A 15,770-nucleotide genomic window follows, 5' to 3' on the forward strand; every position below is an offset into this window, starting at 1 on the left:
CTCACCTGGGACCACTCCACAAGAGAACAACTGCAGAAGGCTTTCCTTCTTTGGGGTCATGTTCAGGGAGGGTGTGTTCTTTTTCCTGGGCCATTTTGTCTTCCCAGCCCACCACTGTCTCACAGTTTTTGAGCTAAACCTGACATGCCAAGAGAGAAAAGCCCCCAAAGTAGGCTAACATGTCCTTTATTTTAGACCGTACTTGTATATACAATTTGCATGTTTTTTTCAATTGAACTATACGCTCATTGAAATCAAGCAAAGCTGTGTTTTTAGAGACAGTAGGTTGTATCCAGTGATCCATCAGCAGAATGTGCTGACAGTCTCAGATTTCCTCTGTGCTCTATCAGCAGCCATTTCTGACCCTGGGAAAATTAATTCCTGGGGTTGTGGGACCTATATGAAATAATAGCCATGTGGAGTGATGGACAGCAATGAGAAAGGGATAATGAATGGAGTAATTTTGCCCCCTTCTCACTCTTCACTGCAGTATGCTAGTAATCAGCTTTTTCAGGGCTGGACATAGGGGTGGGGAGATAAGAAAGTGAGAATGATCTGCAATCGTCACTGGATAACTGGATCCAACCCTGTATTTGTATCATGAGAGTCACTGAACTAAAAACACACACAAAGGAATTACATTTTCCTGTACTTTTATTTTCTTGTTTCATAGGATGTCTTATGAGGGCCTAATGTGGTGCTATCAATGGAAATGGAGGCTTCGTTTGCATGTCTTATTCACTCTCTCCCTTATATGTGTGCAGCATTCAGGTAAGAGGGAAACATTTCTTGTTTTATCCTGCAGAGTGTGGCTCTTGCAAACCCAGCTACAATAGCTGAAAGTAGTAGAAGAACATAAATATGTTGATTTTGATTGGATCGCACAGATGTTTGTAGCTGATTGCCACCATGAGTAAGCAAGCACAGGAAGCTAGAGCTTTATGAGGAACTTCGATCACATTATATCTCTCCCCTTTTAACATATAAATCTAATGCCTCTGTGTCTGACATAATGCCTTTTTTACTAAGTGACAGGGATCCCAAGGCTACATTGTCAGTGGCAAGATTTGTTTCAGTCCTTATATCCCACAAACGTTAGATATATGCTGCTCAAGATCAATGGATCAAGGAGCTTCTAAGGGATAAAGGAAAGGAAGCTAGAGCCTGCTCTGGTTTGCCTTCTCTCTCTGCCTTGCTTCCATCTCCTGTGTCAGTGAGCTGGAAGTAGAAGAGAAATGACAAGTCAAGTATGAGGGCAATGGGAAGCCTGTATGGTAGTGGGAACATAGGGTGGGCAAGGATGGAAGTCCAAGACCAAGTGGGCAAGGGAAATCTGGAATGGGTGTGAGAGGAAGAAAGAAGGAGATGCTGAGTGAGCAGGTGGGGAGGAAGTGGAGCCAGAAGGCACAAAGAAAGTAGAGTTGGAGCTGGGGTAGGGGTAAGAAGGGGAAGGGCAGGGGCAATGGAATTTTGTTTACCCCACAAAACCTCATGAATCCCACTCTTATAACCTAAGAAGCATTATTTTAATTTTTTAGGTAAACTGTTTCTAGAAAAGCTTTTCACTTACTGTAAAGCTAGCACCTCTTGTAGTTCAGTTGTTTCACATGGCAATAATAACAGCCCATTCCTGAGGTTGGGGGCCGAAAGTGGTGTAGACGCAGCATGACCCCATGCCAGCATAAGTGCTCTCTTACCATGGAATAAGAGGCACTTACTCTGGCACGGGGGGCATTCCCATCGGTGCCAGGGCGCCACAGAGATACACAGGGCTCCTCCACTGGTGTAGCCTCTCTGGGAATGGTGGACTCTAGTCAACTAACCCCTTCCAGCTCGGGAATTCCTCCCAAGATTCCAGTGGGCCTGCACCACCTTTTCCCCTGTGGGAAGAAAAAGCCTTTCCCCCTGATTTTTATATTGGAGAAAAGGCTTTTTTCTCCTCCATGGCAGCTAGGAAGCCTCTAAAGAGGCCTCTCAGCTGTGCCATCCCGGCTGCCGCAAACCAAACACATGGTTTTAAAAATTACCTTTACATAGCCATTTCAATAGTATAAAATCTATACATAATCTTGTTAGTATGTAATGACTCCATCAACATCTCTGTGTGGCCTGGTTTTATTGCTTTCATCATCTGTATAGTTTATTATTAAATATAGTGATGATGTTGGAAGTATGCCTTAATACCTGTTGTTGTTTTCCTCATTGTTGGTAGTCCTATGTGAAAATACCTTGTTACTGAGAAAAAGTGTGCAAATGTGATAAGAGAAATTATGAAAAGATACAACTGATCAGGATTTACCGCTAGTAATGAATTAAGTATTAGCAGTCATATGAAAATTCAGGAATCCACTACAAAATGTGATTGACTGTGAAGAGTGTGGGAAGTACTGGTTGCCGTCTTCTCCTAAGCAGGTTTATTTGGCAGAGGGCCATATAGTTCAGTGTAGCAGCTTCCTGGTAAATTTGCTTAGGATTGCAGCCTTAATCAGACTTTTTAATAGAAGGCAGAGGGCCAATATTTTTTGACAAAATGGTCTTTATTCAGTGGTGAAACAGCTATTCAAGACAAGTTAATGTGGAAAGTTTTTTTCCCCTTCAACTTTGTAACTTTACATGATTGTTCTTGGCTAGTATAAATCATTTACATGGTATGTGTTAGCTATTAATTTTGAGATTTTGATAAGAATAGATATAAGAGGTCACTATATTTCTTTAAAATCCTTTTATTTTTCATGACAGGAGGACAAAATGAATCTAACTGTATTTTGCTTTTTTAAAATATTTCCTGTAGGAAAAGTTGTAATACCAACTTTTAGACCCTCAACAACTGTGTGAGATTTAATAACGTAAAAGAGAGTGAGTGACTTGTTGAAGTCTACCTATTCTCTCCTTCATTGCTAAACAGAGATTTTAATTTGGGCTTCCCTTATCCGCATGCGATGCTCTAGTAACTGTTTCTTATTGGCTACCAGCCAGTATGCCCATGCAAGGGATCTCAAAGGTTTCTTGTTTATGACATGCATAGAATGTGTTTCTACTTAGGAACACTAGTGTTTCATAGAGTCAACGCAGTTATTTTGCTTATTTAGTTTTGAAATGTGGACAAGTGAACACTGAGTCCAGCTGGTTCTTGTAGGTTATCCGGGCTGTGTAACCGTGGTCTTGGAATTTTCTTTCCTGACGTTTCGCCAGCAACTGTGGCAGGCATCTTCAGAGTAGTAACACTGAAGGACAGTGTCTCTCAGTGTCAAGGGTGTAGAAAGAGTAATATATAGTCAGAAAGGGGTTGGGTTTGAGCTGAGTATTGTCCTGCAAAAGTATTGTCCTGTAAGTATCAAGATAATGGATTACACACATTAACAGATCACTTCAGGATACAATGGTTCCATATTAACATACCATACCCTCATTAGCACATTATCTTGATACTTACAGGACAATACTTTTGCAGGACAATACTCAGCTCAAACCCAACCCCTTTCTGACTATATATTACTCTTTCTACACCCTTGACACTGAGAGACACTGTCCTTCAGTGTTACTACTCTGAAGATGCCTGCCACAGTTGCTGGCGAAACGTCAGGAAAGAAAATTCCAAGACCACGGTTACACAGCCCGGATAACCTACAAGAACCAATGAACTCTGACCGTGAAAGCCTTCGACAATATACTGAGTCCAGCTCATTATTGAACTATGCTCCCTTGAATAGGAGTCAATTACAGGCAAAAGATTAAAAGTATACTAGGGCTATGAGTTTTCAGGATATGCTTGCCAATGAAATTTATTCAGTTTTATCTTTATTAGGCAGTTGCCTAAGAGCCAAAGATCCTATCGATGAATGACTGGTGAGCAAATAAGGAGGAGCCTGCTTATCTCTGATCTTCATGCTATGATGATAGCATGAAGTCTGGATGCAATGCAAAAGTTTATGTGAACCCAAGTATGGAGCTGAGGAACAGAGAATAAAAATTATCTCATCGTGTATCATAGTGATCAGTGTGCATACGTTGTGTAGTTATTATGTGTAAATGAATGTGGCATATCCATGATTTGTGTGTGTGTGTTGGGGGGGGGGTATCCTGAGAGCAGCAAATCCAAGCCAAAACTCCCATCACCCTTCTGAAGAGAGGCAGCCAGTCTACTCTGGGTTTCCCTCCAGCTGGTGCGATCCTATGTGTGTGTGTGTTGGGGGGGGGGCATCCTGAGAGCAGCCAATCCAAGCCAAAACCCCCATCGCCCTTCTGAAGAGGGGCAGCCAGTCTGCTCTGGGTCTCCCTCCTGCCGGTGCAATGCTGTTAGAGTGGCAACTCCCCCAGCCAATCACCGTTCTTGGGGGAGGAGAAAGGAGACGTCCCGGGGAGCGAAGCAAACATTTTTTCATGGGCATCCGAGCAACAAAACGCTCTTCTACTGGAAAGTACTGCTCAGAAGTGGTTTGGATTGCCTCTCTTTTAACCCGGCTTATTTTGCTCAGTGGGGGAAAACACGGATCTGCAGTGAATAACCAAAATTTGCCTCCGACGCAAATCAGCATCGAAACAGCAGCAAATCTCCGTGAAGAATACCCCAATATCTCTGTGAGACAGGCAGACTGAAAGTGTATAACTGCCCCAAGTTCACCAAGCAAGCTTCCATGGCAGAGTGGGGATTCATACTTGAGTCTCCCGGATCCTACTCTTACACTCTAACATTCTACGATAGTGAGCCTCAGTTTCTTAACAGTGGCGTGTGTATATGTGAGTGCACATTCACAGTATGTATGTGCACATATATATTTTTTCCAAATGAAGCAAACTCAAACATTTTAACACATATTTATCAGGAGGTTCCATTGAACTTGCTCTTACTGTGGATTCCTTTTCCTGTTGTGTTGATATTGTGAATGGAAAATATTACAGAGTAAAATGTTAAGTGCCTAACAATGTGTGGTCAGTCTCCTAAAGCTACTTACTGAGGTAAGGTCTTAATAAAACCAGTGTGACTGTTTTGGAGTAAAGCTTGAAGACTGTAACATATATACTTAGCCACATGTTCTTTTGAGAACATGTTGTAAGCAGAAGTACATATGGGGAGCACAGAATTTCTTCTTTTTCAGTTTCTGACCTATTCAGCTCATATGAAAATGAACTTAACTGCAGTAAGGTCTTCAGAAGCCATTTATAACTAGTTCTCACTGATTTAACAGGATTATCTCCTTTTTGCATGTGGGAGGGACAGTAGATCTAGTAAATCCACTGATTGCATCGTTCTTACTTCAAAGGCTTGGTAGAAAATCCACTGATTGCATTGTTCTTACTTCAAAGGCTTGGTAGAATTAAAATGTATTCTTTGAAAAGGTACCTGACCAATTACATACATTTTTACAGAGTAAATGGATAATTGTATCCATTTATTGAGGACAAAACAATTTAGTATTTGCTTAAATTAAATTATTTAGTTATTACTTCATTTCCTGATCCCATAATTGACACAGTAAAGGCTATCAGCCTGTTAACTTCCTCAATTAGCCACGCACATTAACAATGTGGTGTAGCAGAGCTTCATATCAGAACCTGCGCTGTACATCAGTAGGGGTAGAAGGGGGGGGGGGCATCAGCCTTTCCAGCAACCTCAGCTAATCTAGGCCAATAAGATCACAGCAAAGAGATGAAAGGGAAGGCTTCATGTTTCAAGTACTGTTAGCAGGAGTGGAAAGGAGAAAGACACTGAGGGGCATTTTTCACGGTAGATTTTGCTTCTGTTTTGCCACGGACTAAAAAAACACACGATTTAAATGTTTTTTTCATGGCCGCGATTTATCCCTGTCAATCTCAATGTAGTTTTGGTTTTTCATGGGAACAAAGCACGCTGTATTTGACAACGGTTTGGTCTGTCCTTTTTGCAGGAGGCCTCCCCTTCCAACAGGCTCATTGTTTATGCCTGCCCCCAGCTCCGCCCCAACTCCACCCAGCAGATTACCTCGTGCGGTTCACCAGCCCCAGTGCAAAAAACAAGCACCAGTCCCTCTGGTCTCCTCCATTTTTCTTCCACCCTCGCTCTGTTCTGCTTTTAGAACAGTCAGATTCCAAATTGGAGGGGGGGGCAAGGCAGCGCTTTCCTCAAAGCTTCCCTCTATTTTCTATAGGTGTGGAACCCATTGCACTTTAATGATAGACAGGATTGGGGAAGGGCAGGAATTGCATCCATGTGCCCAGAGAAGTGTTTAGCTGAAAGTGGGAATGGCGGGGGGGGGGGGAGAGGAAAGAAGGCCCCTGGCTTGCGCGCCAGCCATGATCCGGCCACAGTGCATCGAGAGAGAGGAGGGAGATAAGAGCAGGCTGGCCACCCCTCTTCAGAAGAGTGATGGGAGGGAGTTTTGCCTTGGGTTTTCCGCTCTCAGGATGCACATTTTTCCCATCCGATTTCTCAAAAATCCCCCCTCCCCTCTGGGGTAGAGGGACCAACAGCCCCTTCCCTTGAACATCCCCCCATGGGTCCAGCTGCCCTAGACTGAGCTGCGACCAACAACCCCAGCGCATGAGGAGCACATGGCGTGGCCCCGCCGGTCTCCCCCTGGAGCCGTCCGACGTCCCCTGGGCTTGGAGGTGTGGGCCCAGCTCCAAGGCCCATCCCGGGCCAGCCGCCAGCCTCCGGGATGGAGGGAGAGAAGTGCCAGGATTCTAGGCAGGCAGGCAGCAAAAGGGGTGGTATTCTTGTCTCCCCCAGCCAATCACCGTTCTCGGGGGAGGAGAAAGGAGACGTCCCGGGGAGCGAAGCAAACATTTTTTCATGGGCATCCGAGCAACAAAACACGCCTCCACAGGAAAGATCGTCTCAAAAGTGGTTTGGATTGCCTCTCTTTTAACGCGGCTTATTTTGCTCAGTGGGGGAAAAGCCAGATCTGCAGTGAATAACCGAAATTTGACTCCGACGCAAATCAGCGTCGAAACAGCAGCAAATCTCCGTGAAAAATACCCCTGAAGGTTCTGCTACTCTTACTAGAGATAGGATGCCATGAAAGCTGCAACAGCATAGGTTATAGTTTCTGCAGCTTTAGTTCAATGATATTGGAAGGACTTAACGGAATGTAGTTAGATATTGAAATAATTCTGAACTGAATTAGGAATTGTAGTGCCTGGCTGACAGGGTCTCCAATTATTTTTGTTATGAACTTCACAGAAAAGAGGTATTTATATTAATAAACCAAGAGATGACAGAATCACTCAAGCAGATTAGTTAGTTTTTTAAGCACCTGCTAAAGTGTGTTCTATTAAATAAATGTAGGCTCATTCACTTGTTTGTTCTGCAGAGTAAATGATGAAAAAATGTACTGAATATATCTATCATGTTAGAAGTTTTAGAAATCTTACCTGATAACTGGGTCCTGTTCGTCATTACTTGTTACAAATGAAGATCGTAAAAAAGTAATTACCGTGAATGTAGACATGTTAAACAGAGGCTTAGATTGGAAAAAATGAGAATTATGTGAAGTAACGTTGTGGTACCATATTGTGCAATAAATATATAATTTCACATATTGGTGATTCTGTTTCACAACTGTTGATGCAGCTATTTATTTGCAACATCTAAACCAAAGACTTTAAATGGCTTAACGGACAGGATCTTACCTGATGGTACCAAGGACATTTGTAGGTTTACAAAAGGGCTGAAAACCCCAAGCTCTCTCACAGAACTACAGCTCCTAGGATTTCTAGACAGTCTATCATGCTGACTTAATTTTGAAATGGAGTATAGACTGCCCTTAATTTGACAAGAAATTCCTATCTCTGAGATCTGAAATTTGTAAGCAAATACAGTATGGCATTTCATGAGATAAAATGGAGGGTATTCAGTACTGATTTTGGGATTTTGGGATTTATTCACTTTACTGTATGTGTGTGTATGCTTTTTCTTTTCCAGATAATCTCACAGATTTTCAGTTGGTATTTAGAATAGTTTCGAGGTTGCTGCATACAAAAGAAAAAGACGGAGTGAGCTGGGGCGGGCCCAGCACCCCCTTAAATACCTTTTGGGCGGGGCTAGCCACGCCCCTGCCCATCTCCCGCCCTCAGCCCCTATTGGCTCTGAGCCTCTCGGCTTTGGCCAATAGGAAGGCTATTGCAGGGCGGACCAGGACCGGCACGAGCCTCCCGTGCACTCGCAAATGCACGTGTCGGCCGGCCGGCCCCGTCTCCCTACCCTTTTGCGCTCTGGCTTCCCTCCTTCCCCCGGGGCAGCAAACATGGCTCCCGTTTAAGCGGGAACCAAAGCTTACTGCTAATTGGAAGTAATCAGACCTTCTGTCAATTCCAGACTAGCTAAATCATATTTGGAAACTTCTCTGTTAAAAAGGCTTTAATTCAAGGTGTTAAAATTTAATGTGCACGGTCACAATTCTTTAAAGATAATTTAGTTAGGAGAGTATTTATTTACTTAGATTACTTGCAGGCTGATTACTTACAGGCTACCCCTCCATCTAATGGGTCATCAAGGTGGGTGATAGGTTAAAACAAGAGCGGCCCCCACAGAGACTCTTGGAGAAGAAAATCCTATTGTCCCTTCCCCTGGTAGTCTCTTGCCCACTGATATCCAGGCCCCAGGCTAGCTGACAGGCAGGAAGCACCATCCTTGCTGGCTGTTGATTTTACCACAGGGAATGAAGGATTTACTTGGCTGGGTCAGATCTCAAGCTGCTGTTTCACAATGAGGAATTCACGCATTCAACCTTATTCCACTCATTCAGTTTCACCCCAAAAAAGGGTTTACTCTTCACTGCCATTAGCAGGCCACTATAAGTGTCGCAGTCTGATCACCTGCAGTCAGTTCCTCTATTAAAATCAGAATTCTCCTCCTTAATTGAGCCACCATGGAAATATGGGAAAATTTGGGAATATCTCTTAACAACTAAGATTTCTGAGCTAGACAGGCTCTCCTTGCTTCTCTCTTGTACTTTAATATGTGTCAGCCAAAGTATGAGGCTTTCTTTATGGGTGCAAAGACCAAATAACTCTGGTTTCAGAAAAAGAATATTTTCTCTAAGTATATAAACAGTCACTGAATAAATCAAGTAATGTACAGTTGAACCGCAAAAGAGTACAGCATGTGAGCACTGAAAAATCAAATAGATATAAACCCAGTCTTCTCCCCCCAGATCTAAAACGTATCCCTGTGATATTAAAAAGAGGCTGAAGTATCTTAACAGTTCCAGGCTCTATTCATCTCAGATCTACCTTCTTTCTCTATCTGGTGGTAGACTATGGTTACTCAGCAGTGAAAGCAGAATTTTCACATACTCTTGGCACTTAGTTATTACTACTTTTCACTGTTCCATATCTATGCTTGGTTAGCTGGAACAGATTACAGATCAGAACCAAGCTTTGGTAGGTACAGGCTCAAATTAAGCCCTGTTTGTTTCTTCTGACTATGGCTTCAGCATAGTTAGTGTCACAGCAAATAATTTGTGTGGCTCTAGTCCTTATATAGAATGCAAATGGCAAGAGGAAATACAGGGAGATATGAATGCGGTTAACTTACTCATAAATGATGAAGTATGATAACAGCTTTTCAGTGTTCCCCCCCTCCTGTGAACTTGGTTCAAAATGAGTGTTCAGTCTGGCTGCTAGAACACTCCTTGAACAGAGTTGGTTTTGTTCAGATACATGCTCTGAATGTTCAGTGTCCCTGTTCCTCTAATTAATGTTGCAATGACAAGTTCATACTATCAGACTGAAGTCATCTTTTATCATAAAGGGATTATTAGGTGGAGAAAAAGAACTCATGGCTTAAGTTATCACAGAGGAATTTGTGGTGACAGGATCCTTAGTGTTTGCTTTTTATGTGCGTAAAGGATAGAGGAAAAGCCAGTTCTAGGGGAAAAAATAATTAGGTACTGCATACTGATTTCTTGACATGTTTGCACATGTTTTGTACATGATATTTTACAAACTGGTTTTGGTTACAGTCCTAAAGTTTGTGTGAGGCAAGTGTACATACAGACGCTCCAGTATTCCCCTTCTCTGTAAATATATAACTGATTCACTGGGTCTGGGGAAGGCAGACCTGGCTAGATGACACATCACTACCTTCTGTGCTATAAATCACAGGAACTGCTTTCTCTTAGGAGGAATTCAGGTTCCTATTTTTTCAGTGTGTAGTGGTTCTTTCCAAGTAATTCACAGCAGGTACACTTAAAATCAGAGTCTTGACAACAGACTTACTAAAAGTTTGGCTGCTGAGCACAACATATCCCAATTATTCTTCTAAGCACAAGGTGGAAGGACAACTGGATAAACTTAGAACCTATAAATGGAAGTATGTTCTATATGGATCTCTATATATGGAGGGAAAAAATATTGAGTCAGCCTTCAGGGGGCCTATATAATTTATGATTGACTTTTAATATTGCAGAAAGAGCTGCTCTAGAGCTCATATTCAATAGTATTACCAGCACAAATGCTGCAATGCACACTCCATTGAATAAACAACTTAGGTAACAGGAAACCAGTTTTATGCAAGAATATTTGGAAAGACTGACTTATGTATAGCTGTGGGCCTATTATTATAAGAGTGGTACGGTGCATAGTTTAGGATTTTAAACAAGGTGATGTGGAACAGTCAGTGACCATCTCTCAGCCCCACAGAGGTGTAACAAGGCAAACCATAGATAGCATGATTTTATACACTGATGAAAATGTGAAGAGTAAACTATTTAGGCAATTGTGTGTGTGTTAAGTGCCGTCAAGTCGATTCCGACTCATGGCGACCCCATGAATGAAAGTCCTCCAAAATGTCCTATCTTTGACAGCCTTGTTCAGATCTTGCAAATTGAGGGCTGTGGCTTCCTGTATTGAGTCAATCCATCTCTTGTTGGGTCTTCCTCTTTCCCTGCTGCCCTCAACTTTTCCTGGCATACAGTGACTCTTGTCGTCCCATGATGCAACCAAAATATGATAGCCTCAGTTTAGTCATTTTAGCTTCTAGGGATTTGATCTATAACCCACTGTTTTGTTTTTTTGGCAGTCCACGGTATCCATAACACTCTCCTCCAACACCACATTGACTGGAAATTAGTTTTTGTACTAGGTATACATTTACATTTGTTTGGATTCAGTAATCTGTGGGCTCAAGGATTAAAGATTTTCCTTATACTCCCCTCCTCTGTGTAGTCCTTTCTGATTCTGGAAACATTGGTTATGAGACCTATGTAGGTTGTTGGACTGTACTGAGAAAGGGAAGTGGGTGAAATCACCCTCTCCTCCTCCCCGCATTAGAACAGTACCACAGCCAGAAGAGGCAGGAAGAGCAATTTAGTTCTCTTCTCTTGCAGTTCTATGACCCTGGGAATCATCACCTACTGCCAAGATGATAGCAGAGCATTTCTGTGTGGGTGCACAGGAGCAAATCTTTCTACCATATGCAAACAGAGTGACCAGAGCTAGGGTTGGGATGCAGGAGATAGTACAGGCAGGTGGCATATGAGCCAGATCGATTATGTTTGTGTTTGTATTTGGTTATACCTAGACATCTAACATTAATATGAATAATATTACATGATATATATTACCTTTAAAGGTAAGATCAAATAATACCCTAATTAAAAATGTGAATAGGATGTGAACTTCCAAACTGTACTCAGGGCAGTTTACAAAATAAAAATAAAATGTATCTGCAACCAAAATAATTTTCTAATCGGTGTCACTTGGGACACTTAGATTCTTATTCTTACACTTATTCTGGAGAACTGATATATATATTTTCCACTATTCTGGGCTCATGCTTGTCTTCTTTTACATCGCTCCATTCATTCTGGCAGTGATAAAAGTTCCAGGCTTTCTTGGATGATACTGGTTATCTCAACCCATTTCCATCTGGTATTTGTTTTGGTTTTGAGACTGAAAAATGCCTTGGTCACTCTGATGGTTGACTTTTGCTAGGAGAGAGAAGGTGTAACATGACCTTAGATTATCTGGACCTTTGGTACCTTTTGAATGCATCAATCATAGTATGTTTCTGAAGTAGCTATTGAAGATGTGTATCAGGGTTCTCCACTCATGTGGTTCCATTTGTACCTGGCTGACTGGTTCCAGAAGGTGGGACTGGGGACACCTATTCAGTCACATGGCTTATACAGTTCCAAAGGGTTCTGCTCTGTCCATATGTTCAGTGTTTGAATGCAGCTGCTTGAAGAAGTCATTGAGGGATTTGGAATGAGGTGTAATTAGTAGGTAGATGAAACCCAACCCAACCCTTCAAATGAATCATGTGTGAGACAGTGGATGCCAAGAACTGCAGTCTGGAATTGGTAATGCTGGTGAGGACCAATAAACTGAAGCTTAGAACAAGCAATATGAGCAGTGATGTAAGTTTTCTAGAAATATATGAATCAGAATTTTTTGGAGGAATTTTAAATAATAATTTTTAAATAATAATTTAATGTTTAAATAATACTAGCAAATTGTAAAGAACAGCCCATTCCTCAGGGAAAGGGCTGAGCTGGTGGATTCAGCCCTCCCCCCCACTGAAGAAAAAATGCTGCAATCACCCTCAAGCCCCGTGGAAACGCTCCATAGGGTTCCATGGGGATACGCCACCTAAAAAGGTGGCGTAAATCGAGGTGAGGGCAAAGGAAGTGTTCTCAGCTTGAAAGGGCTTAAGAGGCTACCTAAAGGTGGCTTCTCTTCTGGACCACCCCAGGAACGCCTGCTGGGAAGACAGAGCAAAGAAATGCACCGTCAGGACACCGGCGGGAGGCTGAGCCAGCGTCCCAGGGTTGCGCTGCCACGGCAGCACAGGGAGGGCAGCTTGAAAGACCCAATGCCAGCATCTGTGCCAGTCTTGCCAGCGCAAGGGGCATGGGTGCTGGTGCAAAGAGCACAGACGCTGGCGCAAGCCCATGCGCTCCTCCTAAGGACTTTCAGCCCTCAAGGTGAGGAATGGGCTGTAAAGTTAGCAAAAGAAGACAAATGCACCACATACAAGTCTGGATCATATATAAGTACTAGAGTTTGTCCATGCATCGTATCCCATATGTAGCTCATCTAGTGTGATTGATTTGCAACATAACAGCCCTGATGACTATAGATAGACTATATTTACATATGTGGGCCAGAAATTTGCCCTGGAAAAATATAGCACATCACTTGCTATGAGGTGTTGTCAATAGATGATAAGTCAAGTTTGGATTGTTGGTGCTATCCTGTTCCAGGTAGGGTTGAACTCCTTAAGGAGCAGGTTCACCATTTGAAGTTGCTTTTACATCTCAGAGTAGAGAAGAAGCAGAAATCTGCTGTGTTTAGTACATAGCGCCTTCAGCTGGTTTGCTAGCCATGATTGGTCCTCAAGAAGTACCGTATATACTCATGTATAAGCCAACCCGCATATAAGCCGAGGTGCCTAATTTCACCCCAAAAATGGGGAAAAATTAGGCACCCGCATATAAGCCGAGGATCGGCTTATACAACGCCCCTGCCCCGGGTCGCCCTCCTACCCGGCCTCCCGGGCCTCCAGACCGACCCCAGTGCCACCCCCTCCTGGGCCCTCCAGACCCACCCCGACCCCAGCGCCACCCTAGGGGGGGGACGGGGAAGAGCCCCTGAACCAAATACTCACCGGGACAGGTGGGAGGAGGAGGCCCGCTGATCAGCTGGAGGCGGCAGCGGCGCCCTCCCTGCGCTCGAGCTGGCAGTGGTGGCGGGGACCTGCCTGCGCGCAGGCAGGCCCCGCTGGCCGCTCCCAGGCCGCCCGGAGGGCTCGCGAACCGGCAGCGGGGGTGGCGGCGGGGCCCTGCCTGAGCGCAGGCAGGCCCCGCTGGCCGCTCCCAGGCCGCCCGGAAGGCGCGCGGGCCAGCGGTGGTGGTGGCGGCGGTAAGTTCCTCTTCCCTCCTTCCCTCCCCCCTCCCCCCTACCATATTGACCCGCGTATAAGCCGAATTCGGTTTTTTCAGCCCTTTTTTTGGGCTGAAAAACTCAGCTTATACGCGAGTATATATGGTATGATGTTTGCTAGTAACCCATGTTCTAATCATATTCAGAATAAACATCTACAATGCAGTCTATATGGGGTTGTCTTCGAAGACTGTAGAGCCCCGTGGCGCAGAGTCGTAAGCTGCAGTACTGCAGTCCAAGCTCTCCTTATGACCTGATTTCGATCTCAATGGAAGTTGGTTTCAGGTAAAGGGAAGATGACTGGGGAAGGCACTGGCAAACCACCCCATAAACAAAGTCTGCCTAGTAAACGCCGGGATGTGACATCACCCCATGGGTAAGGAATGACCCGGTGCTTGCACAGGGGACCTTTGCTTTTTCTGAAGACTGTCCAGAAGTTTAAACTGCTCCAAAATATAGTGGATCGAGTGCTTGAGTTACTAGATACACAGACAATCTTTTGCCAGTTTTGAAAAATCTTTAAGAGCTATCAGTTTGCTTCGGGGGACTGCTTGAGCTACTTTTTCTCATAATTAGAATGCAGGAACCTAAGCTCTTTTACAGATAGCTCTTCTACAGGGGCCCTGCCATCAGAGACATACAGATATTCACCAGGTGCCAAGTTTACTGGCTTTTAGGTGGCAGACAAATACACTTTTATTCTCCCTGACTTTTCATCTGTTTCCCTGCTCATTTGTGTCTATCCTTTCCAGGCTTTCGTTGGATTTTTAATTGGCTTCTGCTGTGATGGTTTCTAGGTTTTAGGCATTTTAGCTATTTAATATTGAGTTCTGTTGCCATTTATTTTTATACTGTGGTTGGTTTTTACCTGTTTGTGTTCATTTTAATGGTTTGGTGATCCATTTTATTCTTCTGGTATTTATGTGGCTATATGCTGTGTGTTTTATTTTTATTTTTTTAAATGTGAGTTGTTTTGAGATTCATTGATAAAGTTCGATATAAATAAATTGCTGTGTGGGCAGATAATATTCAGTGACTCCTTCTCAGAAGCAAAATACTCTTCTGGTTACTTATTAAATACGGGTAGCTGCAAGCTGCAGTTCCATTGACCAAACAACTTAAAGTTGCTCAGTAAATACAGGGGCTCAAATGGGACCCGAAAGGTTTGTTGGAATCAAGTCTGTAGTTTTAGACAAAGTAATATAAAGCTCCAGGTTCTTGTTCTGGGAATAGAGGAGTAGCAATAATACTTTCCAGATTGTGGGCAGAAAGATGGTGGTGAAAAGCTCCCGAGATTTGCAACAAAGGGTGTAGTATCACTCCTATGCCCTGACCTGGATGGCCCAGGCTAGATCTCAGAAGCTAAGCAGGGTCAGCCCTGGTTCGTATTTGGATGGGAGACCACCAAGGAAATCCAGGGTTGATATACAGAGGAAGGCACTGGCAAACCAACTCTGTTAGTCTCTTGCCTTGAAAACCCCATAAGGGGTTACCATAAGTCAGCTGCGACTTGACTTATTTACACAAACACACATTACTCCTATATTACTATTGGATTTTGGGTTGCCCAGACTAGGATTACATTCTAGTAATTTTGCAGAAATTGGCACACAATTTTGTACATTTTCCTCCATATTCTTGGAAATTAATGGGAACTCTATATTATATTCCATATTCTGTTCATATAAGGTCCATTCAGCCCAAGTACACATGAAGGATAATGTTAAGATGATTGATGTGACTGAATACTTTCCTAGAAACTAGAAGGAACAACAAAAAAATCTTATTCCTGTAAGGTAGTGAAGCACCTTTAAAATTCAACACCATTTGCTGATCGGCATTTCATTGTAACAAAGTGAGAGAGGATTTCAAGTCCATTAGTGAGCAAGTGCTAGAATTCACGTTTC

General features: G+C 43.3%; 1 protein-coding gene across 1 annotated transcript in view; it reads left to right on the plus strand.

Annotated features, from left to right (window-relative positions):
* The first annotated feature begins 674 nt into the window (after window positions 1-674).
* Window positions 675-15,770, plus strand: part of ADGRG6 (adhesion G protein-coupled receptor G6) — a 131,480-nt gene continuing 116,384 nt past the window's right edge. Inside the window, exon 1 of the mRNA XM_056852758.1 lies at window positions 675-771. Within this exon, the coding sequence (XP_056708736.1) occupies window positions 675-771 (97 nt within the window). The remainder of the gene's footprint in view (window positions 772-15,770) is intronic.

The sequence above is a fragment of the Euleptes europaea genome, chromosome 7 (assembly GCF_029931775.1).
Source record: "Euleptes europaea isolate rEulEur1 chromosome 7, rEulEur1.hap1, whole genome shotgun sequence".
NCBI lineage: Eukaryota > Metazoa > Chordata > Lepidosauria > Squamata > Sphaerodactylidae > Euleptes > Euleptes europaea.